At 34.9% G+C, this 13,389-nt stretch overlaps 1 protein-coding gene across 1 annotated transcript in view; it reads left to right on the top strand.

Moving 5' to 3' along the window:
• DNM3 (dynamin 3) overlaps positions 1–13,389 on the top strand; it is a 156,569-nt gene that overhangs the window by 69,503 nt on the left and 73,677 nt on the right. Inside the window, 1 exon segment of the mRNA XM_072419940.1 lies at positions 10,070–10,179. Within this exon segment, the coding sequence (XP_072276041.1) occupies positions 10,070–10,179 (110 nt within the window).

Below are 13,389 nucleotides of genomic sequence, written 5' to 3'. Positions count from 1 at the left end.
TCTTCTGCTAATTTTCCAGGTCTTGGCTGACACAAGGGGCCTGATTTATCAAAACTCTACAGGGCTAGAGAGGATATACTTTCATCAGTGAAGCTGGGCAATGCAGCAAACCTGGAATGGATTTCTTCAAAGTGATTTGCTAGCAAATGTTTTGAATCCTGGACCAGATTAATTCCAGGTTTGCTGGATCACCCAGCTATACTGATGAAATTGTACCCAACTTCAGTGATGAAACCTTGGAGAGCTTTATTAAATCAGGCCCAAGGGGTGAGCTTGCAATGGAACTACACTGTTGTCAAGTCCTCACCGCCTCGTCTCCTAACTAATCTTCACCCACTCCTCTCTCTTCCTTTTACAAGATAAGCCTGTGAGAGAATAGGAAAATTTTGGGAAATGTGTTCATAACAAAGAGGCTTATTTCGCATGGGGGTGATCTTTTGGCATGGGATGTCCCTCATCCCAGACCTGAGGTAGAATACTGTAAAATTATTGATGACTACATTAAATGTCAAACAAAAGTAAGGACTGAAAAAATATTTAGCATAATTTCGTATTTAGATTTCGTGTTACAATACACAGCCCGGCCTTGGTTAGTGCAACTGGAGTTCATGTTCAAAACTGTTTATACAGATGCTGTAAGGAAGTTGTGAAAGAGTTTTCTGTGACTAATAGTTTTTTTTTCAGATGCTTAGGATAATCCTTGACATATTTGTTTAGGTTTGTACCATTTTTGGCAGAGAATTATCTAGGTGACTGTCAATTTGAGGGATAATTTCTAAACACTGATTTTGGTGACATTGTTGAGCAATACACATATGCTTCACTATTTTAAATAATCTTCAAGTATAAGCATGGTATTTAATTCCAATCATCATGCCTGTAAAGGTTCTGAAAAGGTTGAATCCATACATATGATTTTTAAAATAATAAAAGTTTGTTTTCAAATTGGTCCTCTCATACTTATTGAAAGCCTGATTGTTAATAAATGCATGCCTTCTAGTTTAGAGACCAATTCTTAATGAAGGGTCCTTGAAAAAGCTGCATCATTACACTGAAACTGTTACTATATTTCCACTTTCAAATCTATGTTGATCAATCTCCTCTAGATCTGGGGTATCATGAGAAACGTACCTATTTTTAAAATTTTCTTATGATGCTTTGTTCATGTGCAGAGCCGAATTCTCTACTAGAGTAAAATACTTAAGGTTTGGGATGTAAGGTATATAGTTTCCTGAGATATATAAAAGCATAATTTGCCTGAGTTGTTTCCTTTTAACTTGGAGCAGCTGGCTAGGTGAGAGGACGTTGCTATGGTGATCGCACATAATATGTTCCAGCAGCAGCAAAGCCATCCCAGAGTATAAAGGTGCGAGCTAGTTTACGAGGGCCTCGATTGGCTCTTTTATAAATTTAACAACCCTATCCCCACTAAAACCGAGAACTGCTGACCTCCCCTTGCCTTCGCCTGTAGATTATTTTGTAGGTTCTAAATACAGTTTTTTGTTTGGCCCTTTTTTTCTGGTTCTCAATTCTTTCTAAGGTCACCTAGTCATAAGTATGTTCTATGTTTTATATAATGTTTCACCAGCTGTACTTTTTTTACAGAAAAAGTTGCAATAAATTTATATTAAAGCTAAACTTTAGGCAAAGATAAATCTAGAACTTGATTTAGTTATGTATTCATGGAAACAAAAAGTTGAGTCTTGTAGTGTGTTAGTCGTGGGGCCATTCAGAAAGTTTGTAGTTTAGATGATGTATAATGTTGGCTAATGTAAGTAAATAGGAGTACAAGCTTTGTGATCTTACTTATTTCTCTTCCTTGGGTATTATGAAATTCACAACTGTCTAATGTAATAACACTTAAGTTAGCTAGTGGACGATTGTCACTTAAACTGCAAGCCTTCTGCTAATAGAAAGCAAATGAAATGTATTTAAAAAGTGCAGGAAGCAAATTGCCTGAATTTTGAGTTTAAATTGTCTCCCTGTAATTTCCAACAGGGCACAGGGTGAGAGAATAAGGCTGGGTTCAGATTGACATTTTTTTTGACCACATTGTTTACCATGTCTTGTACTGCCTACAATACACAACTAGGCTCCCAGTTTTTAATACTTTGAAAATCTGTTTTTTTTTACAGGATGATTTTGGAGGCATCCAAAATGCCTGCAAATAACAGCTTGCAAATACTTAAGTCTCTATTTATAAAGCAGGAAATCTGACATTCCCTTTCACATTCTCCAGTGGAGAATCAATTACTGCCATTGAAACACATGGATCTGGAAGATTCTTCACCATAAAAGTTTGAGGGAATGTCAGATAAATGACAAACACATAAATGGTCGCATGCAGTTTATTTTAAATTCAATGTAGGGTGGTAAAACTGCCTCTAGACACTGAGCATCTGATAAACTGTTTATAAATGCTTCAAAATATCTGTATTAAAAAAAACTCATTTGTTTATTGAAAAACATTTACAAGAATACAATACAATACAAGTGGTTTTATAATTTTCAAGCATTAAAAACTCCTAAAACCGCTAGTCTGAACCTAGCCTAAGAGGCTGCACAAGCTAGATAGATAGACTACTTTAGAGTAAGGATCTCTTCATTCTCCAGTCATTCGGCTGGCATGTGCCAGTGGACAAAATGTATTGAGCATGGTCACCAGCCTAATTGTGCCGACAAAGAAGCTTAAGTCACAACAGGCTTAGCTGATTTACAGGCCTTTTGTGTATTAAACAATAGTGTTATATATTTTAGCTGTTCAATACCTTTGCATAGAGTTTAGCCTTTACAGCATGTTTGATTCTGTACATATTGAAATTTATATTGGTTATTTCATCTGAATTGAACTGAAAAATAAATTTAAAAAGTGGCAAGTATCCTAAAAGTGTACTTTTCATACTAACCTTTCTTCATATCAGTACCCATTTAGATGTAGGGAAGAAAACAAATGCATATTGCTGTGGATCTGTATTGGAACTGAACAATCATGGCAAAGAAGCGTCATAAACTAGCTCCCAACATGTATTTATTTGGAAGGCTATTGTCTTCTAAAGATAAAGCTTCCTTTTTTAAGAAATGAACCCCTTTGACTTAATGGGCCTGATTCATTAAAGCTCTCCAAGGCTGGAGAGGATACACTTTCAGCAGTGAAGCTGGGTGATCCAGCAAACCTGGAATGAATTTCTTAAAAGTAATTTGCTATTTGTTAGCAAATGTTTTCAATCCTGGATCCCTTCCAGGTTTGCTGGAGCACCCAGCTTCGCTACTGAAAGTGTATCCAGCCTTGGAGAGCTTTATTAAATCAGGCCCAATGAATAAGGCTGTAATATGTGCATGTTTGTGTATATATTATGATTAATAATATATAAATAAACAGTATTTATATTGCGCCAGCATATTACGCAGCTCTGTACATTAGGTACATAACAAATGACAGATACGAACAATAACACAGGAGGAGGAGAGAACCCTGCCCAGAGGAGCTTACAATCTATATAGATACGTAATACGGGGACATTAAAGTGTATGTACACCAATAAAAATAACAATATGTAAAACAAAAGTGTATAGGTATAGCACAAGTTTTAGTTTTATTAGGCAAGTAGTAAATCAGCAACTAGTAGTAAATCGGCATCTTACTGATACTTGCCTATTTCCTTTAATCAGAAATCCATTTGTTAGATTCGTAGCACTGCATAATGCAACAAAGTCTGATTTGTCTGATCTGGCCGCTTGCTGATATCTTGTGGTTCACAGAAGACTGGTACAAAGACAAATTGAGGTACAATGAAGAAAAACATGTAAGCATTTTCATTGAATATAAAGCTTGATAAATATTTTCCCACATTAGCACCTAAAATATGAAATATCTGGTTGTTCAGCCTACTTGTGTGCTTTATCAGACATTTTGTTTATGGTTTATGAGAATATTGAGGTATTCTTCAGTGGGATTACTGGAATGTGTGTCAGTTAGGAAATAAGTGCCTATTACATTACTTTAATTGTAAAATATTTCGTTATGGGGATTTACATCAATTATCTCTCTTATGTCTGTGAAAATTTCATGTTTGCTAGCTCAGTAAGATTTATTTTATATATATTTAATGGTGAAGAAGCATTACTGCATGTCGGAGAGTACACTTTGTTAAAATCTTTGTTTAAAGGAATGAATACATTGTGTAAAATTATATTGAACTGAGCATTCACTTCCCAAAAGCTGTCTATACATCGGTCAACTTTACCATTCCATTGAGCAGTCCAGTCGCGCATTTATTTGAATCAACCATAAATTGTTTTTTAATTCCGTCTAACATAAAAGATTGATATTGGGTGTAAAATCAAAAGATTCTTTATCAGGTCAAAAAGTTTCTGTTGACCATACAAGTTTTTGACTCCTCTTTATCTCTGTTTGATCGAATTTTAGAGCATGTGCACATATGACTATATTCTCCTTTGGATTGTTTATCAATTGCGATTTATGGTTGTACAATCAATTGACTGTCGATTGTCCTCTGAATTTGTATCAAACAAGTCAATCAATTTGAATAGTAATTGAACTAAAGGCAATTTGTGTATGGCTAACTTTAGGCAGAACATGCTTCAGAAGCAAATTACATTTGAATATGCTAAAATCTTTATGAAGAATCTTTATGAAAATATGAAACCACACTAGTTGGGTCCGTTTTGTAGGGTTTGCCTAGCTCTGTATTTTCATGTTTGGATTTCAAATACGGATTTGTCAGGTACATCAAGCAATTATTAAAACTTATGTGCTTCTATATTTTATTTTCCTGTCTGGCGGTCCTAGCAGACTAAAAGGCTTACAATGTGAAAAAAAGACCAATGGGTTCTTTTAAAATAAACTGGTTACACGTGAAGCAAGTATACAGTGCTTAACTTCAGATTAAAGCATTGTATCATTCAGCCTTGGTTCACGCCATAATATGCATTACAATGTAAATTCCTGCCTTACACAGTAATGCACTGTTGATGTACTTTGTGTTGTAGTGCCATTCCAAGTTGACTTGCATCCTGTGGGATACCATCAAACAGGACATATTTTTTCCTTCATTGAAGTGCATTGACAGCTCAAGATGAACAAGTCATATGAATGAGTGAGAACATATGTGTTGCACTGTGTTATGGTGTGAATAGGCCGCTATTTTAAATTATAACTATTGAATAATTCGTTGAAATTGGATTTGAAGTTGAAAATTGGGCTTGGTGTCATCTTTAGAGTAACAGGGAATTGGTATCCATTTTGCCTCTCAGTTCTATAGGAACCTAAATGTCTGTGGCCTCCTGTTATGTGAGAGGCATTTGCCAAAAATGCAGTCCAATTGTAGATAATGGCTTATGCTCCCAAATCCTAGAAAAATAAGGGCAGGACATAATAAGTGTGAAATCCGTCAGTTCATTTTTTCAAATAGCACATAATGATGCAATAATTTTGATAACCAAAGAAAAATTCATTTTTATACCTGGGCTCATACTTTAACTTAGTACTCACATACTAAGTCTCAGAATACATTTAGGTGTGTAGGGTATATATGCATAAACTGTAAATATAGGCCTAATACTAAAAGTTTTTTTCTGATCTTCCCAAAGATGCCCAGTTTTAAGGGAATTTGTTCAGTAGAAGATGTCACAGTACTTCTAAGGGAATTCGTTCAGTAGAAGATGTCACAGTACTTCTATAGTAAGAATTTTATCAGTGGGTTTTATTAATCAAAGATTAGATAGGAGTTGGTTAGTTAGAACATGTCATCTTTTTTTACAGTAGGAATTCTATCAGATGGGTAAATTAATTGATTAAACTGAATTTGGTTCTGTAGAAATTCTCACTGTATCTCCATAGTAGGAATTTTATCAGAGGGTTTCAGTGATAAATAGATTAGATGGGAACTGGTTCTGTTGAAGGTGTCATGGTACTTCCATAGTAAGAATTTTATCAGATGGTTCTATTGGTTAGTAATTTGTATGGGAATTAGTTTTGTAGAAGAAGAATTTTGCCAGAGGGTTGTCTGAAACTTACATACAAATAACTGTACTGGAACTTATATTAACACACATTTGATCTATAAAACAAGTAAAGAAATAACAGAAAAGATGGTAGCAAAGTGTCCACATCAGAAGCCTTCTGTGAATGCATTTGATACTAGCAATGCTTTGTGTTGGGGAATATAGGGTTTCTTCTCTATAGAGTTCTTAAGTAACCTAGAAATTTAAGAACTCAGAAGGAGTTAAACCTTGAAACTTTTTTTTTCAATGAAAAGTCTGCCAGGAATATCACATCCAGACATAATGATAAAACAGCACTGACAAGGGTGGGTGTGGGGGGGACAAAGCTCTTAGCCAGCTGAGGACGTCTGGAAGAAGTGAGGGGCCCTAAGGCATAGCCAGGGGCTCTGAATTAAGCCAAACGTTTGAACAGGAAATGCCAAACCTGGATATCATTATTTCTAAAAAAAAAAGAGAAAAATCAAACGCTGTGTCTTTTTACTCATTAAAATGTATACACAAATGTTTCCATGGCAATGGTTGTTTATAGATGATGATGATTAATGGTACTTATGTTGCCAATGAAGGGGATGGCGTAGCTTAGGAAATTCTTTAACCTTTTAACATCCTTGCTTTATGGACATCAGACCTGGAAAATGTCACAGGTTACATTTATGTAGAGAAATGTTTTAAAATGTTCAATTCAGAATGTTCAATTTTTCCCCTGGGGGTAGAGCAGATTTTAAAGCAATGGCACAGTTCATCAAACAAGAAGCAATCACAGTCCATTAACTGTAATATAAAAAATATGTATTTTATTGTAAGTTTGGTTTAGGAAACCTAAATAAATAAGGATGCAAAAAGAGCGTTACTGTAAATGCAATAGTGTAATTGATAATGTCAAAACCAGTATAGGGCAGCTGGCAAATAATGTACTACAGACAGTATAGGGTTGTTTTTCTATTGTATGAGCCATTTGCTAGATGTTGAAAATTCAACTCTTGTTTGCATTGTTGTTTTACTTTTAATCTGGTGCTGAAATAATAAGTACATTGACTGTCATAAAGCAACCTATCAGATGAAAACCTACTCTGAAAAATGATCACTACAACTGGTGACTTAGGGCAACAAAGACAGTTGTTACTGTATGCAGCACTAGTTGATGATGATAGTGTTTTTTAAGTTGTTTATTATAATTCATTGAGCAAAAACTTGAGTTTTCTGCAGATTGGTGAATTGGGCAAAATGATTACAGATCCTTTTTTCATTTGATATTTTGGATTTAAACCATTGATTCAAAAGAGTCCAATAATATTTGAAAATTACAGTCACATGGCTGAAATAAAGATCTTCACCTTAGTGGTAAATATTTGTGAATTCTAACCAACACTGTGTGTTCCGGAACCTTTGCAGGGGACAATGTTTGAACATTTGATGCTAAAGATGATTTGGCTCAGTTGAAAATCTTTATGATTTGTTGTTGTTTTTTTTGGTTATTTCTCTACCCCAGATGAAACCTTTGTTAAGTATATGGATATGTCAGAATCTGTAACCCTTGTCATATATTATCCATAATGATTGTATGTGGAAACTACTTCAAATTCTTGCATTGATTATAAAGGGTCAAATAAAATGCATTAGGTATATCTAAATCCTAATTGGATAAGATTTACCTTCCTAAAGTGCTGTGCCTTACCAGTTGCGATTTGTCCCTCTTAAATACAATTCACACTTTTCTTCATACTTTCTTGCAATTTGAAATCCTCCGTACTTTTTTAACCACTTCCTGTTAACATGACATGCTCTAGTATCGTCTGCAAATTAAAACTGTGGATCGATTTACTGGCAAATGTCGACCACGCCTGCACAGTTTTTTTAAGCATGGCTGCGTGTTTTCTCCACCAGGGATGCATGTGAAAGGGTAACCATGCAAAAGCATAACTGGACAGAAACTATCATTCTTGAACAAGGTCCTTGATGTTGGAATTACCTGATAGTCAATAAGAAACAACTGCAGATCTATCAATTGCTTTATTTTAAAATCAACTTTTAAAAGAAGAATATTTTTTGTAAAGCACTGCAAAAAAATCAAGTCATATTTTTGGTATTTCTCTCAACTGTGTGGGGCAAATCTTGTAGCCTCCTTATGTGAAAATCCTGTGGGTGTGTGCATGCCTTAGCAGTGGGCAGACATAACATCTGAACTGCAATGACTACAGCAGAATGTGCCAGTTTACTGTGTTGGCACTGCAGTTTGTAGTCAAAATTGTGATTGCACAGGATTACAATGCTGCAGCTAAACTCAGTAAGTGTTGTCACTCTCAGACTGGAAGTACCCATGGATACTCCTTGCTGGTTAGATCCCTACAAATAATTTATGTGGAAGGAAGTTAAAAAAAAATATTACATATTTTGACATTACATCAACAGACAGCAACAGTGTGCATATACTTCTAGACAAACTGGATATGTTTTTATTTTTTGTCGTCTTTGTTACGCAAATATTTGACTCTTTGTGCCCCATCCCTGTCCCAATATGTGAAGTCAAGTAAAAGTGCTGTAAGTCATTTTCTAATTTTATTATATAATAAATGCAACATATTGTTTTAAATCCAGAAGCTGTTGAAGTCACAACTATAGCATTTACCTTTTTCCTTTGCACGGAAGGGCAGAGAAGGCTCTGATTGCATAACTGGAGCGTATTTTCTCTATGGTGGTTCAGATCAGATCTATTTAGCTATGATGTAGTGTGGAGGAGGGATAAGTATACGGGTGTTGAAAATTATCATTTCTATATTTGCATCAGGAAATCAGAGGCATTTGGGCAACATTGGTAATACTTGTTAACATACATTTTTATAGTTTCTGAAATTGTAGAGCAATTAGGCCATGTCTACATTTTAGGTAAATATAGTGCTTAGTAAAGAGCTCCTTGCAAAGATTTTTTTACAGGAAGGGTAATAGCATCTGTCTGTGTTTTGTTCCCATTTCAATCCAAAGCAAAACTAAAGTTCACTGTACTTACCTCTTCTCAATAAATGTGATGGTCCCTGGCTCTCTCGCCACCACTGACATCTTTAGCAGGTCTTTTTTTGTTATTAGACATCTTTAGACATTTTGATTAGCCTGCCAGGGATTAGGTGACTCTCATACATTCCCATAGAAATTCATTCATCCTGGTACCAAAGCATGTTGAGAATGAATACAACGTTGCTCAACTTGATGCAAAACATTTATATTTAGGAGAACTATTACTAAGTTTCTTACCTTCAATTATTCTACAGCTATAGTTCATTTTAAGGGACTTTTTCCACTTTATCTATTGGTAAACCCACAGCATGTGAGAACATTTTTCTGTGTTCAAGGGAACACAGACAGCACAAAACCATTTTGCACTTTTTGAATGTTGTTACTACTCATGCGTACTAATTACTATATAAATTTAGTTGTAGTACAATGATAACTTTTCAACATGAATGAGTGTAGTCAAGTTAATCCTGCAAAATACAAGTGTACTAAACTAGTCTGCTTTTAGAGTGGAAAATTTTTAGAATTCACAGTGTTATCATATTTCTAGAGTATGAACTGAAATGATCATATAAGAGCTAATGGTTTGAAAGCAGTTAAGAGAAGACATGCCAGTTATTCATACCACAGTTAGCAATCAGGAAAGAGAAGAGCAGGCAAGATTTATATTTAAATACTGGGCACCTGATCTGGAATGAATATGTGACATTAATCCAGCTGGCTGTCTAATGACTTTCTTGGTTTGGGTGTACTAATTTATAATTGCTGTAGGCTTTTTGCAGTCCACTGTAAGTTCATGTTTGCAGTCAGGGAGGCTGTACACAATACGTTTATTGATACACTAATGGCACAGTTCTCTGAAGTCAGTGGCACTGGGCTTTCTCAGATATTCCTTGCTTAGTTAAGAATCCTTCCAGCTGCCAAGCTCATTTAAGTTTAATTGAGGTGAAGGAAGTAATGCTGTGCAATATTGGCATCGTGTGAGACTTCTACTGTATCCAGGCTTATTGGTTTGTTTTTGCTTCTTCTTTCCGAGTAGGAAAAAGAGAAGAAGTACATGCTACCTTTGGACAACCTGAAGGTTCGTGATGTGGAAAAAAGCTTCATGTCCAGCAAACACATCTTTGCACTGTTCAACACGGAGCAAAGGTAGGATGAAAAGAAGAACAAAAAAGTAAAATATGTATTTGTTACTAGATGTCATCTTTATATCCACGAGCTATACTTGAAGTAAAATGGTAAGTTTAGCCCAAAATTCCCCTGACAAAATATATTACTTCAGGACTATGGCTTGTGGATAATGATGATAATAAAGTGATCAATATCAAGTTTAAAATGTAATAAATTGGTCAATGAAAAACTCAAAGCCCACAAAACTATATTCGAAAAAAACCCTGATCTGAGTGGTTCCCCAACTTTCACACCTTTTATTTAGTTATTGAACAATCAGCATCTATCTTGACATTTTCCAGTGTGACTAAATTAAGGTCACTACTACCTGTGTGAATATAAATTATATACAAATAGATTTCACTTCACTGGATAATTAAAGTAAATATTAAAAAAAAAATTTAAATTAAGATTCGTAAATCATTTAGTAAATCGTCCAAAATACGTTACCTGTAATGTACTATGAATTTGTTCATGCACATGGTAACATCTTAGGAAATTCCTATCACTTTTAATTTACCAGAATGAGAACATACAAGTGAAAGTGGTTGCCAGAAACCAACCAATCTAATACCCACTAATTTAATATACCATCTGCATTTGATTCAGTTGAAATGGGTTATAAATCATCAGCTTCCCTACAAGATGTTGGAAAAATCATTTGAAACAAAAAAAGTTTGTACATGTTTGGTTAGCATTAGAATATTTACCCATGGCAGGGGTGCTTTAATATTTTACATCTTATCCTATTATGTTTACAGTGAAACAAACATGCGGAATCTTAACAGGTGGTTGCAGTTATATTTTATTTCAAGTTTGAATGTCAACCATTGACTGCAGTTAAGGATTCAGCAATTGGTATTTTGGCTTAATTATTTTGTTATATCCAATTAGATATATGGTATTATCCTGCATGCTATAGCATCTTCAGAGCGCTTTTCTAAGTGCCTTCTAATATATGACCTAATAGATATTTTACAGCCCATCTGACTGCGTTTGCTTTCCATAGATATTAATTACCATGAATAGAAATAAACATATCTGCTTCTAATTTTGGACTCAGCCAACTGATCCAATAGGCCCATAAAGAACGCACACATGTGCAACATTCTGCCCTTGTGTACCAATCACTTTCTGAGAAGAAATGAGAAAGTAATCGCTCGGTTTGTGCAAACTCCTTTGTACACATGATACAACATGTGTCATTCTGATTGATATTTACTGAATTAACACAATGGATCAGTGAGATAAAAAACATGTAAAAATGATCAAGTTGAGGTACATTTAATTTCTGATTCACTTTGACTACAATAATTTTAGTGGTTAAATAAAAACGTGACTGCCTGTGTACACCTATCCTCCTCTTTTTCCTCTTTCCTCTTCTCTTTTTTTCCCTTGCATTCCCTTGACAAAACCTTTAACCTAGGCAAGGCGAAATATGTTCTTGAGATACTAAAAAGAAATTCATGTAGTACATCACAGTGGACCCCAGAAAGTATTTTTTATTGAAATATCATACCCATGAGGCCCTGGCACACCTGCATTGAAAGATTTGCAAATTACCTATAAACGATCAAGAAGAAATGCAACACTGTTATACATCTGCTTGCTATGCTCTAGTGCAAGCAGAAGCAAAAGTCAAATTGTAATTTATAAATTATTGATTCCTAGACTACTGGTTGAGTCAAATTTGTGGATCTGCTAAAGGAAATGTTGGATTGAAGTTAGTTTGTGTACTTTTCCAGGGTAAGCACAAGCCTTCATTAAGGAAGACCTAAATGCCTAGCTAAATTAGACTTCTGTAAGACTTCTATACTTCATATATACTTCCTATAATTTCAGGCATTACTGCTCTCCAGTCTCTGCCCACTTCATACACATTTTAGTGTTAGCTTGAGAGGGTCAGTAGTGGAAGTGATCACTTCTTGGTCATATCTGTCTGAAACTTTCTTCCATAAAGCTCTTTCTAAATAATCTAGATGTATAGCCAGTTCATTACAGAGCACATACCTATTTTTGCATATTAATGTTTTTAGAAATCGGGTTGGAAAGTTATTTATCATGATTGGCTATGTTATTACATATTTAATCATAGCAATGCTTTGTCTTTCCTGGCTGTTTGAGTCATAGTCAACAGTTAATATTAGTCATCCAGATTTAATCAGTATGGCATGAATATATCACCTTCATTCAAGGACCTAAATGTCTGAATATATCTAAAAATCCATTCTTGTGTAAAACATAATGAAATACTGCAATACATTTGTCTTGTACTGCCTAAATGTTGACTTTAACATAGAAAAAAACAGAGATGGACAGCCATATTAATGGAAAAGTTACTGTAGCAATTACTAGTCTACAGACATAAGGAGGCCCTAATATTGGGTCTTTTGATCCAGACAATCAAGATTTTAGATCTGCAATCAATTCTACCTCGATAGTAAGATTTTCATTAAACAGTGTCTCCTGGCAATTCAAGCACTGGTAAATTGATTGTATAATAAATGTATGGCAGGTACTAAAATTATTTAATATTCCTTTTTACCTTGGAGGCTAGGTAAAAAAACAATAACACGTTTTTAGATGTACATATCCTGTGTTTTATACAAATTACATATTATTATTCTGACTTGTGAGTAATATAGTTTAGTAGTGTGTCTACACAATTTACACCATGGTCATCAAATATCAAATATGGATTCATTGTGCTAGAGAAAACATTTGTCTTAGCAAGGCATAATATGCAAAGACAAGTGCTAAGCCAAGCTGTGCTAAGTCCCCTTGCCTTCATTTATATGTACAGTAATATAGAAATGTCTATTCCAGAGTAATATGTTATTGGTGTTATCCCAATACATTCAATCCAATTCTCAAATGAATGCCCTGCATGTCTGCACGCTTACAGAGTAAATTTTAAGTGTCTCCACGTTTAAACAACATTAGAAACCTAAAAAGAAATAATTGGATTAAGTCTGGAGTAGTTATGTTCAGAGCAGGTAACATGAGTAGCACAAGCCAGTAACAGGCTCCTATAATCTATTATCTGCTTTGAACTTGGCACGTAGCAATACATGTCACTGTGCTAGGAGGCTACTAATTGGTCTGGCCGATCCCCTATGATGGTTTTCTGTTACTATGTAAAAACCATGATTGGGGAATTTCAGCTCTGCTGCCTTTGTCATGCAAATT

Source organism: Pyxicephalus adspersus, chromosome 8 (assembly GCF_032062135.1).
Source record: "Pyxicephalus adspersus chromosome 8, UCB_Pads_2.0, whole genome shotgun sequence".
Taxonomy (NCBI): Eukaryota; Metazoa; Chordata; class Amphibia; order Anura; family Pyxicephalidae; genus Pyxicephalus; species Pyxicephalus adspersus.
The sequence above is the reverse complement of the archived record's forward strand: the minus strand, read 5'-3'. Positions and strand labels throughout refer to the sequence as shown.